Below are 24,293 nucleotides of genomic sequence, written 5' to 3'. Positions count from 1 at the left end.
TGCCAACGATATGCACAACTACATTTGGTACAGGTTATTAAATTGCACCAGTAGGTTTTAAGTAGTCTGAACAAGTTTTGAGAGGGACAGTCTCCCCAAGTTGACATAATATGGGATTATTTCTTTGATCTCCCACATGCAACCTATTTTCACCCCATCAGCAACCTTTTCCCCACAAGTTCATGTCTGAACTGAATGAACATGTATATTCATTCAAATGACTGTACAGATGGTAGGACAAATCAAGAAAATGGGCCATTTCTATTGTTATTTTCTTTTGTTTAATAGTCTTAGGGCCATTGGCCCATCTCTCTATTTTTATGGAATGAACTCTATTGTTCTCATTTGTTCTGTCTGTCTTGTTTACAACTTTGTATGTATATACTATATTACAAGACCTTACTTATTTCCATGTGCATTTAAAAATCTGTTTGTATAAAATAGAATAACCAACCATAATTCAGAGAAAATAGTTTAATTCAGTAACCATGACAATTGTTCACATAACTTATAACATAATATTGATATATAATAACATCTTTCTCAATATCCTCAAATCTTCAGCATTTCCAGATACAACACAACTTTAAATAACCAATCAGTGCATAATTACCAAACATATATATATTTTTTCTGTAATGACATGTGAACATAACTCTATAAATATATCTCAAGTAACAATAATACATTCTCATTATTACAATATAATTAACAACTAAAATCACAATTCAATCAAATAATGATGAAAAAAAATTCAATAAAAATGTGTACATTTAATAATATCACAGCTTTCTGTTAGAAATGATAGTTCACTATAAAAATATCTACATTATTTACAATAGAATTTAGCCGAGTATGAAACTTGACAGTGAAGTTTTATATCAATATATTTTCCAAGTAAAATGAATTTTTTACATTTATATTATTCAGGTTTATTCACAATTTCGCCTAGTGTGATTTTGGCCAAACCATTTTTTGCATCAATACATTATCAAGAAATTCATATATTCCAGACCATAAATAAACAAAACAATTATAGAAATATTGAAGTATTGAAATAATGAATTAATACTGTCTTGTTTCATCAGCAGTTCAATTCATAATACTACCATGTATCCAGAAAAAAAATCTTTCAATACAAGTCTCATTTTGTACATCGAGAAGAAAAAAAAATGAGAGCTTATTCATATCAAAGCTGTACAAGTAATTTGGCTGTCTATAACAAACAAACTTCTTATAAAACACTAGTCCAATGGTCAATGGTGTATAAATAAATTGGGAAATTATAGGCTTAACTGTTTTTGCCTGAAAGTTACAGGCAGGGATATTTTCACTGTGGAACTTGAAGCCATGTATTTCTTTAATGCAATAATACTTAATATAGTAAATAAACAATCACAGACACAACTCACTACCAGGCATTTTAACCATTAATTAATATTTATATTATTATAACCTAACTGTTACCAATAGGTAAGTCGTGTGCATTTTAACAAAGGTGAATAAAGAATCATTCTTTGCCTAAGAATTTAAACGAACAAAAAATTGCTATTCAATGATAAAGGCACTTTTATATTAATAGCTAGAAAGGTTAACAACAGTCTAAAAATCTTTGGCTTAATCATTCTGATAAATTGATCAAAGGAGCAGAAAAGACATGGATATGAGAGGGAAAAACCAACAAACAAAATTTATATTTACATAGCCCTGTTTAAATAAAACTCATAAAAGAGGAGTATCCAGGATAGAAAAAAGATCATATTAATAAAATATATGATATAGTTAACAATATTTTTATTCACTTACACATAATAAAAATATTCTACAATAGATAATGCAAAGATCCATGTTAAATACTGAGTGGGAAATAGCCCTTAAGTATCATTAATTCAAGTATCAGTATTTTAATGAAATATATGTACAATGTATATTAAAAATCAAGTGACAAAAATAAAGGTTCGTTTGAATTTCTTGTTTTCCATACATTTACATCATAACTTTGTCAAATACATACTGCTCAGTTCATATACATGTATAACAGAATACCAGAACATATCTGACACATTGGACACATTTTGTATCTGTCTCTCTTACAGGATATAGATGTTATCAACATGTATGAATGACTGATAGCAGAAAAATGTAGCTGGAATATGATGAATTTCATATCAACAATCAAACATCCTTAAAAGTGAACATTAAACTAAGCATTCAAATACATTAATCTTCATCTGCCCCACCCATTTCCTCGATTTTCTTGGTAACATTTTTCTTAAAAGGCATTTCAAAGTCTTCAAAGTCAACTTCCCAGCCAAATCGTTCACGCTTTACAACTTTATCGTCAATAAGTTCTTTAGTTGTTGGTTGTTTTGTCCAGGCTTTAAGTGGGGTGTATGTAACATTTTCTTGTTCATCTATTCCACCAGCCAGAGCAGATGCTGCTCGTAATATTGAACCCTTCCTCTGACGTGGAGCGCCCTCTTCAAAATTTTGACGAGCGCTTGATGGCATTTCCTAAAATAACAAAATACCACAGTTTATTGAAAGTTTAAAATGTTGGGCTAGGTTTTACAGTGCACCAACACAGTATGGGTCATAAAGTTGGTAATGATTCAAATATTACAGTATACCTGACAAAAATACTCTATAAAGATTATTAATTTGGCAATGATGTATGTAAAGATTCTGAATCTAACTGGAGCCTATATGAAATAAATTGCATTAAATAACAAAGTCTTGGAGAATGCCTAATAGTCTAGATGTTCATATAAACATTAGGAACTTTTGTCTCCTTTGTTATAAGAAATGATTGACTTTTATTTACTTTTTGATATTCATGTATACATATATGCACAGTATTTCAATCCATATGGAATAAAATGTCCTTCAATCAAAACAGTTTCTAGGAAATTTATAAAATATTTTTTTATTTACTAGAAACCTAGCTTTCTGATAGTAATATATTAACAATTTTAGCATGCACACTTCACCACAATATTAATGTATTAGCCAGGTGTAAGCAAATCTATAGCAACAATTAAGCAAAATTACACAGGAGATGACACTTTCTTGTTGTTACTATTTATAGAGCAAACTATTACTTTGTTACTATTTATAGATTAAGCCATTTTGTACAGAACAAGTGTTACTATTTTTAGAAAAAAAAGTTCCCATGGTAGGAAAATTCAAATAATTTTTAATTGTAAGTGTTCTTTTACACACTGCAAATGGTAAACTAAAGGTAGAGTCTAAACTATTAGGAGAATCAAACATAATATGTGTACAATAATCACACTTTTGAAATGAACAAATAAATGGAAGAACATAATGTAACACTAATGACAAATTACTTTACTGATTTAAAGGTGTAGAGCAGGGTCTTTATTTGAAAGACCCTGTGTAGAGTATGAAATGAATAATGTGAGAGAGACAGCTTTAAGTAGCTTTCTATAAAAACAATAGTGATTGGACTTTTTTCAGACTTTTTTTTATTTCCTATAATCAAACTGAAAATTATGAATTTATAAAACAATTAATAAATATTCTGCAATATTTTTCCTAATCATCCATATGATACACATTTTTTGTTTTCACGTGCAACCTTTGTATAAAACAATCCTATTATTTACACAAGGAAATCCTTCAATGATCTGTTTATATTACAAAATGATTACAAAGTTTGATTTGATGATTTTGATCTGTTGATATAATATAACAATGAATAAGTTTGATCTGATGATTTTTTACAGTCATAAAAAAGCAGACAACATTGTACAAATTGAGGATTTTAAGCACACTTACATAACCTATTTTGACAAATAATGTAAAAGCTAGCTGCAATAACATATACCATCAATATAGTTGACCCAGGACAGCCTCAAAAATGAAGTCTGACAAGGAACTCAATGGATATCTTCTCACATAAGTATTTTGATACTGAAATTTTTAGTCCCTTACCCTGCTCATACATTTTAAATGATCTTGGAATTCTTTCAATCTGGACAAAACTATTCATCATTTTTGAGTAAAATAGCTAACAGTGCAGATCATTATTGGGATGGCAAAGATGTGCTGGCTGATCTAAGTCAGCACTAGTTGCATGGGTAGATTCAGTCACTGCCAGCAGACTTGGAGTATAACTACTTATGGAATGCTCTAAGTCCAATCAGCGAAAGTCAATTACACAAAATCAGCCATGAAAATTCTGTATATATGAAAACAACAGTGTTGCAGAAATGCCTCAGTGTTTCTAGCTAAGAGACTTCAAGAGTTAGTAGATCTGCTTACATCTGGTTACTACATTAATATCACAGAAGCAAGAAATGTAGTGTTAACCTAGCTGAATAATAGGTGAGTATACGTAACTCTCACTTTATACCTTAAATATCCGATTTGCTCTAAATTGAAGATAAATGAAAAAAATCTATCAAGTTTATATGTATTAAACCTTTTTATAAATTACATAAGTACATAGCTTTTAAAAGTTTTTTTCTTCTTCAAATATGGAATTCTTAACTACATATGATAAAAGAAATATTCATTTTATTTATATTTATTGATTAAAAAGTTCTTTTGTACAAACTTGAATTATTTGAATTGCAATATTTTGCTGTTAGCATATGCTGGATCATTTAAGGTGAAAAGGAGATGTTGACAGCACTTGAACAAGAAAATTGTCATGCTCTGTGAATAACAGATACAGTGTTACTCTTCACTTACCCTAGCAGTACCAGGTGGCCCATCACCAGCTGGCACAGACTGAGGTCGCTTTGCTGGAGTAGCTTTTCCTCCCTTCCCTTTACCACCCTTGCCTTTACCACCAACAGGTGGCAGACTTTCCCACTTAGTCTGTACACACTGTAATACTCGAGGATCTGCCCAGGACTGAGCGATATCACATGGGTTATGTCCTGTGTAATAAAAGATCAATTTTAACATGTACATTTAATTAAAATGCTCACTTTTAACCAATCTATTCGGACTTCAAAATAGCAACAGCAATTATTACTTCCTCACACTTTAGATTTAGGTAACTAGTTAGTCTGTTTTATCTATAAGAACTTTATTACACATAACAAATATAACATTAGGTGTTGCTTTAAAATGAAATATGCCAAGAAAAAATATGAAAACAAAACTAATATCAAAGTAAATGGAGAGATAACATTAAATGAAATTGGAAATGAAATTATTTATAAAACTTCTATGGTACAGCATAATGACAATAAATACCTTTTTTATTCTCAGTCTGCATTTTAGCTCCCTTCTGTATAAGGAAGTCTACAACATGTTCTCTGGAAGATTCTATGGCACGTGTTAATGGAGTGCCGCCACTCATTGTGGGAGCATCCATCTCAGCACCATTTGCCAACAAAGTTTCCACAATATCAAGCTGTCCTGCATGGCACGCATGATGTAAAGGTGTCCATTTGAAATTGTCACGTGCATTAACATGTGCTCTGTAAAATTAAATGAACATATAGTATTCATTTTCTTTACTGAGGCATTAAAATAATAAAACCCAAAATTTAATACTCATTAATGATTGTTATCTTAAAATTTGCCAATACATGCACTTTATAATAACACTTTATACATAGCCTTTTTATACAGAAAGTGTTAAATGTAAAATATATGCACACAATTATGCTTAAAAATATCAGACATACATACATGCTTTAAACCTTGAGATAAAAAAGCTTGAAAAAATGGGCATTAAAACCTATATTATCTAAAATGTATATATAAATTTACCCATTTTCAAGAAGAAATTTAACCATTTCATAGTTCCCAGCAGCTGATGCCACCATTAATGGTGTCTTGTAATATTTATCTCTTGTATCCGCTGGTATACCCCTCTGGAATGCTGTCTTCAGTGAATCAAAATCACCACTCCTTGCTGCATCGTTTATATTGAGGTATGTTTTCTCTGGATGTTGAAGGTACCATGCTGAGTCATCTTGTAGGGGATGTTTGGGTGGATGGTCTCTGTCAAATCTACCAGTATCAGTGAAGTGTATGTGCTTTTCTATGTACATTTCCGGTGGTCCTCCACCGTACGTTCTTGGACCTTCTTCTGATGTACAGATTGGCATAACCAACTTAAATTTTCCTTTCTTTCCCTTCCCCTTCTTTCCTTTCTTTCCTTTTTTCTTCTTTCCTTCAAATGCACTCATCAAATAGTTTTTATTAACATATTTCTTTCCACCTATGAATTCGTTATAGTCAATCTTCCCCCCTTTTTCATTACTGGAAGCTATTTTTCTCAGTTCATCCTCATTAACTGGTGGGTTCATTCCAAGCATTGTATCAACAAACTCATTTTTACTTACAGTCCCCTCTTCATCCGGATCATAATATTTTTGAAACATGTTTTTGATCATCTCTTGCCGTTCAAATACAAAGTCATAAAGAGCTATTGCATAAGGTTCGTTATTTTTACCAACTTTTCCAAATGATTTTTCAGCTTTTCTTGCTTCTTTTGTTGCTTCCTTGTGTCCCATGTCTTTAGCTATTGTTCTGGCAGTATTTCCTTCATTATTCTTTGGTTTGGGATTGCAACCTGTAATTCATGTAAAAGGCATTAAATTTTGTTTGTTTCTATAACAAGCATAACATAATAAATTCAAGTCAAAACATTTGCAGGACTGGATAAAAAACAGAAAAAATATTTTGGAAAGTGAATTAACTCCTGTATATTTAAAAGTGTGAGGAAAGAAACAGTCAATTTAAGGTGCATACAAAATGTTTTGAACTTGAAATATGAGAATAAATGAGAGTTGTGTCTTTAAAGTTATATTTAAATCAGCACTACCTAAATACCATTAAACTGACATGAACATATCTAAGAACATAACTAAACAACACCAGCACAGCTACAATAAACTAGAGGATGCTTTTGTAAAAAAGCGCATGTCTCCCCCACTGCTGAGAATAACTGTGAATGGAAACAGGAATGGAAATGGAGATAAGATAATGTAAATACCCGGTAGTCACTTCAATGAAGGCTGTCTATGGATGGTTTCTATTGTTAAGGTTGTATGAGAAGATGCTTCCTAAACTGTTTGTTTTTAACCAGGTATTCAATTTTGAAAATCCTGGTTATTCAATCAGCGTATGGCAGGCGGGCGTCAAACGAAATTGCACTTGATGGTCATATCATATATAGTTTCACAAATGAAATTAAATGAAATTGTGTCTGCTCCATAATTCTTCAAACCTTTAAAGGATTTTGATGATACTTGAAACAAACGTTCATATTGTCAGATTTTTTTACACTATTGAAAGACAACTCAAATTACAATGTATGTAAAATCATGATAACTGTAGTGTGTTGGGATGACTCCACTTGTTTTCACAATGAAGCCTCTCTGGTAGATACTTGAAACAAAAATTCACCACATCCAGAGAACGTGTAGAGTACATGTTTCGTATGGCTGGTTCCAAGGTCAAGGTCTACTTGACACTTGAATGTCATATCATATATAGTTTCACAAACGAAATTAAAGGAAATTGTGTCTGCTCCATAACTCTTCAACCCTTTGAAGGATTTTGATGATACTTGAAACAAACGTTCATATTGTCAGATTTTTTACACTATTGAAAGACAACTCAAATTTCAATGTATGTCAAATCATGATAACTGTAGTGTGTTGGGATGACTCCACTCGTTTGACCTACTGACCCCAAAAACAATAGGGATCATCAGCTCTATAAGACCAATCATCCTATGAAGTTTGAGGGCTGTAGGTCAAAAGGAACTCTAGTTATCATCCGGAAACGAGAAATTGACCAACGGTCACTGTGACCTTGACCTTTGAACTACTGACCCCAAAAACAATAGGGATCATCTGCTCAATAAGACCATTCATCCTATGAAGTTTGAGAGCTGTAGGTCAAAAGGAACTGTAGTTATCGTCCGGAAACGAAGAATGGACGGACGGACTGACGGACTGACGGACGGACAGGGCAAAAACAATATGTCTCCCCCCAGTGTGAGGGTTGTAGGTCAAAAGGAACTCTAGTTATCATCCGGAAATGAGAAATTGACCAACGGTCACTGTGACCTTGACCTTTGACCTACTGACCCCAAAAACAATAGGGATCATCTGCTCTATAAGACCAATCATCCTATGAAGTTTGAGGGCTGTAGGTCAAAAGGAACTCTAGTTATCATCCGGAAACGAGAAATTGACCAACGGTCACTGTGACCTTGACCTTTGAACTACTGACCCCAAAAACAATAGGGATCATCTGCTCAATAAGACCAATCATCCTATGAAGTTTGAGGTCTGTAGGTCTAAAGGAACTGTAGTTATCATCCGGAAACGAGAAATTGACCAACGGTCAGTGTGACCTTGACCTTTGACCTACTGACCCCAAAAACAATAGGGATCATCAGCTCTATAAGACCAATCATCCTATGAAGTTTTGAGGGCTGTAGGTCAAAAGGAACTCTAGTTATCATCCGGAAACGAGAAATTGACCAACGGTCACTGTGACCTTGACCTTTGAACTACTGACCCCAAAAACAATAGGGATCATCTGCTCAATAAGACCATTCATCCTATGAAGTTTGAGAGCTGTAGGTCAAAAGGAACTCTAGTTATCGTCCGGAAACGAAGAATGGACGGACGGACTGACGGACGGACGGACTGACTGACGAAGGTGAGGCCCTGAAAGGGGTATCTAAAACCTTACCTCTTTGACCGAGGAATTTAACACACATTCCAGCTCCTGATGCTGCTGCATTATGTAGTGGTGTGTTACCATCAGAGTTGACCTGGTCAAATAACGCCCCATAACCAGCCATACATGCAAGTACCTGGTAAAATATAGAAACTAAATTCATGTAAACATGTACTGCAATGCATTCTCAAGGTATCTGAACCTTCAGTATTTCACACAAATTCAGTTAACCTCTTCCCTTATTCCATGTTTTGTTTATTTAAAAATCAGTACCATAAATTGCTGATAAGATTTTACTTTTAATGGTCATACTGACTTACTCTTTATTTCAAAGACACGAAAAAAGTAAATAAAAGTATAATACAAGTAATTAATTAAGAACTAAGCTAAATGAATTATGTACAAATCTGAACACAAGGTTTGGAAAGTTTGTTTCATATAGTAAAGCAATAGTAATAATAATGAGCTGTACCAGGACAAAACCAACATAATGCGCATCCATGTAGTCTGATCAGGATCCATGCTGTTCGCTATCAGTTTCTCTACTTGTTATAGGGTTTGTAAGCAAACAGCATGGATCCTGATCAGACTGCCCGGATGCGCAGGCAGGTCTGGATCCATGCTGGTCGCAAACCCATTATGTTGGTTTTGTCATGGCGTGGCTCATATATTTAACATACCTCTAAAGAGCCACTTGCCGCAGCAAAATGAGCCGCGTGATTATGTCGGAGATCTGTCCCATTTACGTCTGCACCATTCTGTAGTAATGCCCTAACAACCTTGACACTTCCACTAGCTGCAGCAGCCATTAATGCAGACTTCCCTGTTTTCTGTTCATACAAACATAATCATTACCTAAATATTGTTTCAATAAAAAATTCTCATATTTATGACAAAAGAGTGAATGAAAAATAAAGTGAAATTTAATTAGAACCATAAAATGATTGCAAAATGATGTTTATTTTAATTTCTAAAAAATTATATGCTACAGTTAAATGACGAAATTGGTTAAACATGAAATATTCATTAATGAATGATGTGTTGTTTTTATTTCTCAGAATTACAAATAAACATTTGCTGAAACAAAGCAAGTTTAAAGCTAAAATTAACAAGAATTGGCAATAAAAAGCTTGCAAAATTTAAAAGCATTTAAAACATACAACAAACATAATGGTTATTTAAATAAAAGAATAGATGAAAAGGTTTTTCAAGATATTTTATAAAATATAGTTTCTTAATTGCATAAAGAAGAACATTTCTTTGACATTTTAGAGATTCTGATATGTACATGCATACTTAAAAAAATATTGAAATCAGTATCCATAAAATCTTTCAAACTTTTAAATGTGAACCCATACCTCTGTATGTAAGAAAAAATTAAAATCAACATTAAGATTACTTTTCATGCAGTAAGTTTCTAGGTATAATGTTTTACATGTTGTCAAGCATTTGATAGGTTTCTGGCAATTAAATCAATCTTTTTTCTCATTAGAATTAGACTAAGAGACAAAGGTTTCATGTACTAAACTTTTATTGCTATAATTTGTTTTGTATAGAATGATATACCTGGAAAAAAATATGTTATTTTTACATGCAATGTAGTAAAATTTTAAGGTGAAAATATATAACAATTATTGTGAATAAAATTTCATTAACCAAACTGTGAACAAACAGGTGGAAAAACATGTGAAATAAGAACTGACCCGCCTTCTAAGTCTGATATTTTTTAATCTTAAATCAATTTCATAAACTTTATCTTTATTTTACCAGTATTATGAAATCAATAATTATATGACAGTTTCCAAATAATCTGCTTTTAGGTAACTTGTAGGAAGTTGAAAGCACAAATTCTAGTGTATTTTTAATTAAAACATAAATAGTACTTAATAACCACCTAAACATGGTACCAAAAAAACTGCAATTAGGTCATAACTCTATCCCTTTACTTTCAATATAGGAGTGTGTTGAAAAAAAAGATTCCTCTATTTTAAGTAACAAGCAGATTTTACATAATTAATTTATTAATAATCATATGTATAGATTTAATGTAACAAGTGATGGTAACTTAGTTCCACACAATGCAGTAGAAAATGTATTGATATGGTATACCAATACAATTTTCTGGTGTATATTTTCCTTTCTCTTTCTTCATTATTTTTTTTTCACTCTAAATAAATATTTTTATGTTATTTCTTACTGAAATAATAATAAATCAAATCAATTGTTAATCTCATAGTTGCTTTAAAGAATTATTGATTTCAGTGCAAAAAGGTTGGATTTATAAACAATTTTAACAGGGTCTGTAACTCAATTGTTATCTTACCTTGTCCTGTTATAAAAATAAATATACAAAATAATTATATCAATGATCTTCTTGATACTAAGCTAAACTTGTTCAACTTAAAACTTGTCAGATTACCTAATGAATATCATTGTTAGTTTTTAAGCATTTTTTAAACTCAGCATTACAGACTTATGTACAACTGGCACCAAAAGTACTTTACATTTTACAGTTACTTCATGTTAACTTAAAAAACTTGGTAAATATAAATATCTAGATGACAAATTAATCAAGTCAAAGAAATATTGGTCATTTGATATCTAAATAGTACTTTAATTGATATCATAATGCCTTATTTTATAAACTTTAGCAACCTGTATACATGTTACTTAACAGTAAATTTATATATAACATCTAAATTTGTTCTACAAACTTTCTACATGTTAATGCTCATATACAATAAATATGATGGCTATATACCATATAGCAAAAAAAAAAATAATTTATTAACAACTCAGTATCTTATAAAAGGACAAGAGAACATGTATAGGTCACAGGCTTAGAAGTAAAAAAAAGAGAGAATGGGGAATGTAGCTACCATATCAAAGAAGAAGTGTAACAAGTCATACCAGTATACTTTATTTTTTATCCTAACTTTAAACTTAGTACCTTTGGCAATTCAACCTAAATATTTTAACGTTTCCTGAACTGAGAACTCAAAGCAGGACCAAAAGTTGCTAGAAGAGCTATGAACTCTTCCTTTTACAACATTGTGCAGTGGACATGAATCATGTGAGAACCAACAATGTGTCTGTGGCATTATTAAACAGTGCACATAACATTTTTCTCTATCCATTCTTCAGCAAATGCCATAAAATGTGAAACTTAAAATGGTCCCTTCTTAAAACTGAGAAAAGAAACCTAATAAACTTTTCAACATGTTCTAGTGTAATTGTGAAAATATGATCTTAAACTGAAGTTTACAACATTCTGTCTGTGTTAAACGACTATCTTTGGCACGACAGAATCACAAACAATAAACAACCTTCACTTACTCATGTTATCAGTTGTTATAATGGCTAAAAATATTTAAAAAACTATTACATTATCTGTCTTAAGTGTTACATCATCTGTCTAAACTTGTTAAATTTTCTGTCTACATTGTTATAGTATCTGTCTAAAATGTTACATTATCTGTCTAAACTATTACATCATCTGTCTAAACTGTTACATTGTCTGTCTAAACTTGTTACATTATCTGTCTAAACTGTTATATGATGTATCTAAACTGTTAGATTATCTGTCTAAACTGTAACATTATTTGTCTAAACCTGATACATTATTAGTCTAAACGGTTACATTATATGTCTAAACTGTTACATTATTTGTCTAAACCTGATACATTATTTGTCTACACTGTTACATTATCTGTCTGAACTATTGCATCATCTGTCTAAATTTGGGATATTATCTGTCTTAACCATTACGTTATCTGTCTAAACTGTTATATTATCTATATAAACTATTACATTATCTATCTAAACTATTACATTATTTGTCTAATCTGTTAGATTATCTGTCTAAACTATTACATTATTTGTCTAACTGTTACATTATTTGTCTAAACTGGTTACATCATCTGTCTAAACCGTTGTAGTCAGATTTATGTTTAAACTTAAATATTTTTGTGTTAATACATGGAGTTACAATCTTTTATCTAAACAAAAGATAGTTTGGTTATATAACGAAAGAGTTTACCTCAGTTAGGTAAGAATAAACAATAACATAAAATGTTTTAACATTGAGATGAATAATCATAATAATATTGGAAAATAGTCTTTAAAACATTTTCTAAAGGTGAGCTATAAACTAGCTTGAATATTCATAAGAAAGGGTATATAGTTTAAAAATAAACAATAAAAAGAAGAAAAGATAAATAAAACTCAATGATGTCAGTAAACATTTTTTCAACTAACAGTCAATATAAAGTAAAGAGCTTCAGACAGAACTACCTACTGTTGTAATAACAAGCAAAAAATTAAACTGATAGCTTTTTAATAAAATATACTGACATCATTGTTATGCTAATAGTTTTGATGAGTATATATTACTAAGTATAAAATAGAAGTAAAAAATGTTATTATGGGAGTCATATATGTTACTTATTTGGTTTTGAAAAAAATGTTACCTTTTCCCTGGCCAGCTTCTTTGGAGGTAATTTTGTTGTTTCTATATCTATCTGCAAACATTCACACACAAAACAAGAAATAAACAATAAGCTAATGTTAAGCAGTAAGCAATTTACCACACTTTTGTGCAAGAACCATCTCCAAATACAAAGTTATGATATTGAATTTCCTTTTAGGAAAGAAAAATTTGGCTTGATGCAAGGGTTTTGCCAAAATTTATCAATCATGTAAAATAATGTCACAAAGTATCACAAAGCCAAGATGAATATTTGCGTAAGAACCATTAACCAGAAAAATAGAATTTTGTGCATGCACTCCCAGCCAATAATTCAGTCATTTTTCTTTGATTTTAACTGTGCAATTTCTTGCCTCATCTGGATCTACAAATTTTAAGCCTTTAGCTCTCTTCTTAGATTTTTTCTTTGGTGGAGCTTTCTTTTTCTTAGGATCAGGACCAAAGCCCTCTTCTGGTTCCTACATAATTCATTGACAAGCAAACTGAACAGTTGTAAAATGATTTTGTTCTGAACACTTTCATTATCAAACCACAAGCATGTAAGAATAGCAAACAAAACCTGTTGTTTTATATCAATAATATGCAAAGGAATAAAAAATATCTGTTTCTAAACACACACACACAAAAATAAAAGCATGCACACAAAATTTAACACAATTAGGACAATTACTTTTCAAACAGTTAGACTACATCCAGAAATAAAACTCTGTTCAAAACACTCAAAATAAGATCACAAACTTACTTATTTAGATATTTCTTGTTATTAACATCTTTAACAAACTCCATTTTTTAACTACATGTATATCAATATTTAAAGAAAGATTTTATAAGAAATATACCTCTTGTTTTGAATTTGGTTCTGCTCCTTTCTGAATAAGTAATAAACACATCTCTTCATTGTCCATTGCTGTTTCACAGGCATGAAGTAATACTGGAATACCTTGTTTGTCTGTGTTGTTAACCTCGGCACCATTCAGCACAGCAATCTCTAAACACTTAGCATGACGTTGTGTTGGTGAAATACAATAGAACAATATCCCTGAAAATTCAAAAATATGTTACAAATTATAATTTAAACTTTTTTGAAGACAAAACTGATAAGTATATGGTTATCAAAGACGCAAATCTGAAATGCTGTATCAATGAATATTAAAGTAAAGCCAATGAAATTCTACTCAGTAGAAATTGTTGCCAAAAATGTCAAGATCTTGTGGCAGAAAATTTAAGTGATATTTTGTCAAGACCATACCTTGTGAACAAAATGCTACTATCAGCAATTTCAATTCTGTTTACAAAAATTACTTTTGTGACCTCTTTAATTATGAAAATGGTTCAATTAAGTGTCTGTGTAAAAAGCTCATCAGAGCTTATGTTTATTGTTGATGTATCCGACTTATAAATAAAATTTACTTGACTTGACTTGATAACAACATGAACAAAATATGAATACAATTCATTTTTGAAATTTAATGACTTCTCTATATTTATGTACAAATGGTATCTAAATTAACAATGGAAATGATGATTAATTATTGCAGGTTATAGGTATGTGCTGTGATATCACACTTACAATGTATATTTAACCATGTGACAACCCAGGTCACCCGGCACTAAGATTTAACGCCTATTGCAGACATTGACATCAGTGTATTTTTGTATCATTAGCTGTATATAAAATTAAAATATTCAGATCTTTATAACTTCAATACAAATAAATAATAAATGATTCCTGTCATTACATCAAATTCAACAATTTATATAAATTATGCTTATATTATTGTGTCACTATTTTAAATACCTTTTCCTTCTCTATCTGTTAATTTCATGTTAGCGCCTTTTTCTGCTAATTTTGCTAGACAATCTACGTGGCCATATTCTGCCGCTCTCATAGCAGCTGATCTTCCTTTAAAGTCTAACACGTCTGGATGAGCACCAAGACCGAGTAAAAACTCTATCATATCATCATCATTTGCACGTGCTGCAACCGAAAGAGCTGTATGACCTTCATTTGCATCATTGTAATTGATTAAATGTGGTACCCCTTGAAGTGACATCTTTTCTATCTGTGACTTGTCCTTGTCTCTCACACATTGTAGCAGTTTACAGACTTGCAGGGTCTCTAGTCTAGTTTGTGCAAGAGGCATGTTGATAAAACTAGAAGGTTGTTCTTAAACTCTATTTGGTTATAAATATTTGTTCCAACACATGACTAGAAAACAATAATGAAATCACTGTTTTCAATTGAACACGACAAAAGAATTTGCCGAAATGACTATTTTGAACACCTATGAACCGGAAGTCTCGAATATTGTTTCTTTTTAATAAATCTAACGTTGTTTACGGGATAACTTCGCTTTATTTTTATAAATGATGCTACAACACATGTGAATATCACATAAATGAAAGTTTCTTGTCAGTTTTTATTTACCAATTTATCATATTCCGTGAAATCTTACAAAATAATCATATTGTCCTAAATCAGTAACCAGGGAAGCCTTGTGTTTATTTGGTTGGTTCTCTTCCAGTATCAATACAAAAGTATACGAGCGCAATCGCAAATGAGAACCAGATAGTAGCGCACCTGTTTCCGGTTATATCCAGGGACATTACTCTTTTAGATTGAAGTTGAGGCCCGTCGTGTAACACTATTAAATTAATGTATGGAAAATAGCCGATGCATATATATTTTTCATTGAAGTAAGAAATAGGCATATTTGAAATAAGTGAGATTCACTTTAGAACGAAAACTTTATAACTTAGCGAGGAGCCTGTCGGTCAAAAGTCACAGACACTTGGGGTGTGGAGCTCAAAACGCCTTTAAAATCCAAATAAAGTGTATACACTAGAGTAACAATTATTATAGACATTGAAATTATATACATATATATTTTTCAAAACGATTTATATAAAGTTTAGTTTTTTTTAATTATAAATGATCAGTACATATACAGGGATTGAGACATATACATTTTATTTGGATTTTAAAGGCGTTTTGAGCTCCACACCCCGTGTCTGTGGTCAAAGTTGATTTCATTTGAGAACATCTTCCATGCAGGTAATGTTTACCGTGTTTATATTTGCACGTCACGCCGCCTTCACGGAAAGAGGAACAGTATCTGCGTGACAATACCCCATTTCAGATGTACTAAATAACTGTTAAATGAGACATAAAGATTCATATATTGTTCCTGCAACATTAATTTATAGTGACGAAAATCGATTGATTGATCACAGACACGATTTTAAAGCTATTGGTGCAAAATGTATGTATGTATTCTAGACTCAATGAGGGTCTATCAACAGATACTTGGGTTGCGCGGAGCTTCATACATGATGTCCTGCGGGGGGCGGGGGATTAGCATGATGTCACATTAATTAAACTGTTTTGGGGAAACATCATAATTCAACGATTGTATATGATATATAACTAAAGACATTGTACTATAGACGTTTAGACGTATATATAAATATTGACAATTATACAATTCATTTGGATTTTAGCTCCGTACACCAAGTGTCTGTGGGTCCATCCGCCCTTTTAGGCACCGAGAGTGCGAGCCCAGGACATGTCACCATTCATGTCCTAAAAATGTGACCTATTAATTTTGAATATACAATAATTCACCTAAATGATACTGAATATGTACATTAATCGATTTTGATACTTTTTTGATTTTATGCATCACAGGTGGAGAAAAAAACTGTTGCTGCCAAAATAAAGGATCATATAGCTATCAGATGGGCTTCATGGACTTATAAGGTTTCGCAAATCCGACTGATACCTATAACAGATGTTTAAACATACAAGATCATTCTTTCAATGTTTTCAAAGACGAATTTGAATGAAACTTTAGCCAAATAATTGTGATTCCCTTTATCCCTTTATTGGTTCAGTTTTGTAAATAATGATACCCTGAACAGGTGAATTATATAAATTACATTACAATACATCTATTGATTTAAAGTTGATGATACGAATATTTCTAGTATGTTAAGCCCATTTTGCGGCCCAGTTTCATCTGGTGCAAAATACTGTAATCCCATTAATGTAGCTTTGATAACATTTTTAATGTCCCCATCTCCATTTTGACATAGGAGAATTCTTGAAACCTTTCTCGCTCTATTTGCGTAACATACACTTAACTTCGCGACATTATGCCGGAACAGGTTCTGCAAATTTCTGCAAATTTCATGGATATGTCATTTTAAGATGGGAAGATTTTTGTTCGAGTCGGGGAGGGTTTTGCCCGTTTCCCCTTTAGTATATATAAAATATATATACATGTATACATTTTTTCATAAATAAGGGTAATTCACTTTCATTAATTCACATCACTCGCGCGATAGTGGCTTCTGTCGTAAATGATAGGAAACATATTTCATTAAAATTATACTTTTACAAAAGACCAAATGTTTACAGAGTGATGATAAAGTAAAATAAATATAAAAAATATTGCTAAATTTATTTACTATGTCTTAATGCGGAGGAAATCTTTGCTAGATTAAAACTCTAAATCGCATTAAAATGTATTTACTTGTGTTTTTGGTTTGTTTATGACATTGAATATGTAAATGAACATCTTAATCATCCTGCACAAAAACTTAAATTATCAATGTAAATTTTGTTCATTGGTAGATTATATATAGGATTTGCTGGCTATATTTGTATGTAAAATGTGTAACAAAAATGGTAAGTTTGTCAACAAAATTTTCTGTCTTCTATTTTGAGAAGCCCGTAAGGTTGGCGACAATCATGTGCTAGTTTAACAAACAAGTACATAAAGTGACATCTGTCGGGTAACAAAACAAGTACCATAAATGTAATTCATAACGTGACATTTGTCCGAACTTTGTATTAAGGGACATTGTTATCTCAACGAAAACTAATAAACTTATTCAAAATAATGAACGAGAAATTAATGTAATGAATAAATGAATCTCAAGCAATTTATTTAAATTATTGATTATTTTGACTAATTAGAATTGAACTTCTTACAAAGGGACAACCCGTGGTTAGACCGGACTTAACAGATTATAATGACTGTCAAAGTGAAATTACTATAAAATATTCAAGATGAACCATTTCACTGTGAGTTGTATCTATTTCTGTACGTGCGTGTACCTGTATGAATTTTTAATAATGTAAGGTGAGGTCGTTTTACGTCATACATTTGCCCTTCAAATGTTTAACACGCTTTCAAACACATCCGGAATCACATTTAATTTTTCCGCGAGGGCTGTTCAAAACATTTGTACAATTTATCCTTTGTTCTTATCCTCTTTATGGGCCATTCCGGACATTTGTGACCGTGTGTATAGTAAAGATTATAATAACTAGGGTAAATTACGGCTTTTTTTCTATAGTACACAATATTCTCAGAAAAGAGTAGTGCATATCATATAATACTGGCAACCCTATAATGTAAATACCATCAAAAGGGTTATATAGTGACTTTTAATGAAGGTGAGTACTAATTAAGGTGGTTTCCAAAAACGCATCAAGATATATGCGCAAAAATCGTTCAAATGGTTAAATTGACTGACGTGTAGACAATACTGGTAAATTTCACTATGTGGTTTTTTAACGGAGGTGGCCATTATGGAAGGTTTAAGTTAGAAATTCTTATTGAGGCGGAAAGAAACCAACATAGCTCGTGGTGCCTCGCTTTGAATGTTTAACCTATTAACTTATGTACGGATAAACTTAAAGTTTAATGAACAATTAAAATAGAACTGTATTTGAAGAATTTAAATTTATAATCGGCTCAAGAAAAGTGCACCATTTAACTTTATTGCAAATATGTATATATATATATGAATCGTTAATACTGTTACTGTATGTTATAATCCATTTATATACAACCCCCAAGCGACAGCTGCGTGTTTAAATTGAATTGTCACAATACTGGTAAATCATTCTCGTCTAGATTTTATCTTTAATGAAACGAACGATTGTCTTTTGACAGCGAGATATACAACTTTTTCAAATAGTCAAGTTGATATTATACATATAGATACAATGACCACGGAGAAGGGACCAGCGAAAATACAAAATTTCTTTGAGTTTTCTTGTAAAAATTTACGCGGAGAAAATGTTTCATTTAGTGCGTTCAAAGGAAAAGTAGTTCTGGTGGAGAATGTAGCATCCCTCTGAGGTACGACAACACGGGATTATACCCAGATGAACGAGTTGGTCGCGAAATTCGCTGATAAACTTGTTATCCTGGGCTTCCCGTGTAACCAGTTTGGACATCAGGTAAGTCAAATTTATCTGTCTTTATGGTAACGACTGTAAGGTAACATCGTTATATTTAAGGTAACATCTTTATGGTAACATATCTTTATTGCGACAGGGTTATCTTTTGGTGACATCTTGATGGCAATATCTTTATAAGTTATTAACAGATATATAGTCGATCTTTCATTGTACATGGCTTGTTTTTTTTCTTAATCAACATGAACAGAAACAGTAATTAATAAGTTTTTGCCAGCTTGGCAACTCGAATGTTGCGAGCATATGTCTTTATTTTCATGCATCAAATCGATTTACATTTTCAAGTTTATACCGCGTTTAATAATTAATGTTGTATCATGCATCTGTCGTCTGCATATATACATGTATTATACAACGCGGGAAATTCGTTTGGGTCCATTTGTATATAAATACATCGTTATATAAACAGTAAAGATGTTGCCAAGTCCTTTAATCTAACCTAATTTCTTAGTGTATACCGAAATTTCTGTTTCTCCGTTGATAATGGGGCTGAATTTTGGAATTATATTTATCTATATACATTTCTTAGACATACCTAAATTTTTCTTAACAGATCTATTTACCTTATCATGTAATATGTCGCTTTAAATAAAGCTGTTTAATATTCTGTTATCCCTCTTGAATTTAGAGACGCCGATATATGCATAAATATTGAAGAAAAAATACGGCCAGACGAAAGGAAAAGGAAAACAGCAATATAAGCGATTATTTTCTTTTAAATGAGACTGAAAAGAACGAAGAAAATCTCAATGACGTGACAGTGACACACCTAGACTGATTTTGATATATACAATATCTTATCGATATGATGATAATCGAAAAAATTAAATCCGTGATTACTTCTCTTATCTTTTGATATATTGGCAAATATTTCAAGCGACTGTTTAAATACATAATTTATATACATTTATATCCGGGCTGTATACACATTGGATTGGCGTGCATGCATGCGATTAATAGCGTATCGAACTTAATGTGATCTTAGGTTGAAGTCATATGAATTTAACCGGTCTAAATCGGTTTGAATTGTTAAACCATTCTAAAGTTATCAGTATTTTATATCATATCTTTTATAATTGTTTATTTGCTGTGTTAAATTAAGCCCCAAATAAGAACATATATAGAACTTTTCGGTATTACATGTTCATGATCAACTTTCCCGCTTAGAATGGATAAATGGCATTATAGATATTAAGGGGAAAAACACTTGTCACATGTGAATGAATTGATTCAATTGACATAATGGATGATTCAGATATAGAACGCGACATCTCCTATGGCTGTTAATACTAAAATAGTTTTATAAAAATTATCATGCTTAAAATTATATGTAACTGCTAGTTTTAATTCATTAAATGACAAAAAAAAAGGCATTGCTGAGATTAGACATAATTATTATATATTAATCTTTATATTAAGCTTGTTCTATATAGCATAAGACTTTATTTGCAATATACAGTATTTAATACAACACTATTTTTTATTTCAGGAAAATGGGAATGGTGAAGAAATTTATACCTCTCTTAAACATGTACGTCCGGGCAAAAATTATGAACCCCATTTTCAACTGATGGAAAAGTGTGACGTGAACGGAAAAAATTCTCACCCAGTTTTCGAATTCCTCCGTCGTCGGCTACAAACACCTAGTGACGACAGTATTTCGTTGATGACAGATCCGAAGTTGATCACGTGGGAACCTGTTACAAGAACTGATATTGCCTGGAATTTTGAGAAATTTCTAATCTCCCCTGATGGCAAACCATTTAAACGTTATAGTAAAGCTTTCCAAACTTCTAATATTCAACATGATATCAAGTTGCTTATAGAAAAGTTTTATGAAGGAAACTCGAAAAAAGTAGAAGTACGTATGTAATAGTCTGGGGACAAATGTAGTAAAACGCAGCTTCTTAATGACTCAAATTACAGACTGATTTAGTCAAAGAATTATGTTATGCATCTACTGACCCTGTTAATTTTATATCGCGAGAAAACATACTTACAAATGAACTTGTAAAGAGGGTACTCTATTGCTGTATATTTTTATGCTTTGCCACTTTATTAATTAATGAGCCGCGCCATGACAAATCAACATAATGGGTTTGCGACCAGCATGAATCCAAGCCAGCCTGCGCATCCGCACAGTCTGATCAGGATCCATGCTGTTCGCTTGCAAACCCTATATCAAGTAGAGAAACTGATAGCGAACAGCATGGATTCTGAACAGACTGCGCGGATGCGCAGGCTGGTCTGGATCCATGCTGGTCGCAAACCCATTATGTTGGTTTTGTCCCGGCACGGCTCATTTGTATTTTTACACAATTCACTGTCTACATGTATACGCATAAATTCACATTATCATAGTCAGGGATTTCTGCAATGTGCTGCATTGCCTGAATGTATAGTTTGTCCTAAAACCATTGGTTGCATTGTCGGAAAGTCATTTGTATGACTGTAGCATTATTAAACTGTCTCTGTATCAGTAAATGCTACATGAAAATCAAACTTAAATGTTTCTTTCCGACAAAGCAGCCAAAACAATATGTTTTATTGTAGGCGTTAAAATAAAGAAATAGAAAAAATGACTTGTATTATTTTTACCATCTACTCATCCAGAATAAATATGCGATTCATATGGGAAGTAATAACTAAAATATATGACGTGAAACAGATTTGTATATCAACATATCCAGTAAGGACATCTGGTTCCATACACAGATACTTTGGTACAACATGTTGAAAACTGGTACATTAATTAAATGCACCTAATTATTGAAACTGCGTACAATTCTAACACTAATGTATAATATAAAAATGAGCCTGTATATTGATATTTGGTTCAATACATTTTATATAAAAGCACATCTGGCTCTAAACATGGATACATTAATTGATGCTATATATTGAATTGTTACCACTTAATGTCTTAATAACTTATAGATTGCAAGTTCTACGATTGTGTACACATTCATATGACATACAGGCACCACATATAACATGATTTGTTGTTTGATATAAAATTGTATACAATTGTATTATAACCAATTAATGTATTCCTTAATTACACTGTTATAATTATACAACTTTCGTAAAAGTCTATATATGTCACCAATTTCGTGTTGGAATTGGGAAAGATTCCGGTACATCCCATATTGAATATCGGCTAGCGTCTGACCGACATTCCTCGACATTAAAGTTTTAGTAATATCTTAACTATATAGCCTTTTGATTTATTTTGTCTTACATAAGCTAACTTAACTGAACCTATTGTTTCTGCTCTTTAACTAAAGGCGAATGTGAAAACAACAACAACAAACATAGAAACAAAACAAAAAACATATTCATCCGTTTTTAGGGAAAATTTTAAGTGGATATTGCTTTAACAGCGAGCAGTGAGTGCGTGCAGTCCATGATAAAACCTCATTGATGTGCCGGCTGATGTTGGTCGGCACTTGTCGCATGATGATATTCCGTAGCCGGCAGCAGTCTATATAAGGTTTAGAATTCGTATGTGCACTGTACGTTGTACCAGGCTGAATTGTTCTTAATTTTTACCTGCCGACAACTCAAACCAATCAAGAAGAGCGAAAAAATGCCCGAATGTCAATAATTGCCATTGAAATGAGATGAGAATAATGATACTCGTCCATGGATTGAACTACGAACTCGTGTCCACAGAGGTTACTTTACAAAATGCGGTACCGCGTTTGCTGGTTTTAGAAAAAGGCTACTTATATTTTTTTAGTTCTATTTTTGAAATTAACCAGATAATATTTGCACCTGTATTCGATAGTTTATATTTTTATTACCCCCCCCCCCCCCGAAAAAACAACAACAAAAAAACAACAACAACAAAAAACAAAACTGAACCATTATCCAAGAAATTTTAGAACATAAATATAGACATTTGTCTGAAGAATACATATGAAATGTACATAATAAAACTATTGATTCATTTAATTAAACGCAAACCACATGCCGAGACGGTTGGCAATAAATAATAATAATTCTAGTGTCCCAGTGTTCCATGGTGTACTTCATTTTCACATGATATTCATCTTAATAGTTGGAACCAATGGCGATTTGTTTTCAAGCAGGGGTACCATTTATTTTAGTAGATTTCGCAAAGAGGATACCGGTCGATAATTATTCGTACTCCAGTTTCTATTTTGATTAATTCAGCTTGTATGATATCACATATGAATGATCTAATCAAAATCGTCTCGATAATGAATTCAGTGTCAGCGTGTGTCGATCAGCTTCAGAAATAACGTTATATATGTTACAAGAAAAAAAATTTCATATAGTTTGAAAGGGAGTACAATATGTTACTTCCCCCTGCACATATTTTGCACGGTTATTATCTTAACAGAAACATGAAATTACTTTCCGGCCTTTTTCATCATTGTTTTGAAACATTATATGGTTAAACGAACATGCTCAATCAAACCGAGCCTGTATCATTTTCAGTTTTGCTGTTTTGAGCGTTATTTAGGGATTGTTTTTGTTTTGGATTTTTTTTTGGCTTTCCTATTTTAATTGACAAAGCAAGTCAATATATACCGTACTGTGAAAAAAATCTCTGTTCTGTTATTCTTTGAAATACTTAAAATTCTGATTAAGTCTATAATACATGTACGTGACTATAATCAGAGATGCAGATAATTATGTGTATCTGCTATAATTAAACTTCGTATGTGTACAATGTGACACAGACATGCTGCGGTTTAAACTATCAATGTTATAAAAGGTTAATCGTGTAACTAGTTATGTTCTTGCCGATCCCATGTTCTATTTTCTGATTGCAATTTCCTTGCGTAACAAAATAAATCAATTCAACATATTTCA

The 24,293-nt window shown here is 31.9% G+C and overlaps 2 protein-coding genes across 5 annotated transcripts; one reads left to right on the top strand and one right to left on the bottom strand.

Moving 5' to 3' along the window:
* Positions 1–459: 459 nt before the first annotated feature.
* LOC132739436 (ankyrin repeat and EF-hand domain-containing protein 1-like) lies at positions 460–15,711 on the bottom strand. 4 transcript variants are annotated; one of them, XM_060727153.1, is made up of 10 exons: positions 14,973–15,711; positions 14,014–14,213; positions 13,528–13,632; positions 9,369–9,518; positions 8,701–8,824; positions 5,755–6,562; positions 5,233–5,459; positions 4,720–4,910; positions 4,379–4,397; positions 2,376–2,514 (listed from the first exon to the last, which is right to left on the bottom strand). In XM_060727153.1, exons 1-9 carry the CDS (start codon positions 15,316–15,318, stop codon positions 4,380–4,382), a joined length of 2,169 nt encoding a protein of 722 aa, XP_060583136.1. In that variant the 5' UTR covers positions 15,319–15,711; the 3' UTR covers positions 2,376–2,514; position 4,379. The 4 variants fall into 4 exon arrangements, with proteins under 4 accessions (XP_060583132.1, XP_060583133.1, XP_060583134.1 ...); XM_060727149.1 differs by lacking the exon at positions 4,379–4,397 and having other exon boundaries at positions 460–2,514; positions 14,973–15,710; XM_060727150.1 differs by lacking the exons at positions 4,379–4,397; positions 13,528–13,632 and adding an exon at positions 13,158–13,208 and having other exon boundaries at positions 460–2,514; positions 14,973–15,709.
* A 3,344-nt stretch (positions 15,712–19,055) lies between these two features.
* On the top strand, positions 19,056–22,030 carry LOC132739433 (glutathione peroxidase 2-like). Its single transcript, XM_060727147.1, has 2 exons — positions 19,056–19,430; positions 20,938–22,030. The coding sequence occupies exons 1-2, from the start codon at positions 19,194–19,196 to the stop codon at positions 21,319–21,321; spliced, it is 621 nt and encodes a 206-aa protein (XP_060583130.1). The 5' UTR covers positions 19,056–19,193; the 3' UTR covers positions 21,322–22,030.
* The last annotated feature ends 2,263 nt before the right edge of the window (positions 22,031–24,293 follow it).

Source organism: Ruditapes philippinarum, unplaced genomic scaffold (assembly GCF_026571515.1).
Source record: "Ruditapes philippinarum isolate M1 unplaced genomic scaffold, ASM2657151v2 ctg1123_1_1_1_1, whole genome shotgun sequence".
NCBI lineage: Eukaryota > Metazoa > Mollusca > Bivalvia > Venerida > Veneridae > Ruditapes > Ruditapes philippinarum.
Note: the sequence above shows the minus strand (reverse complement) of the source record. Positions and strands in the feature narration are given on the sequence as shown.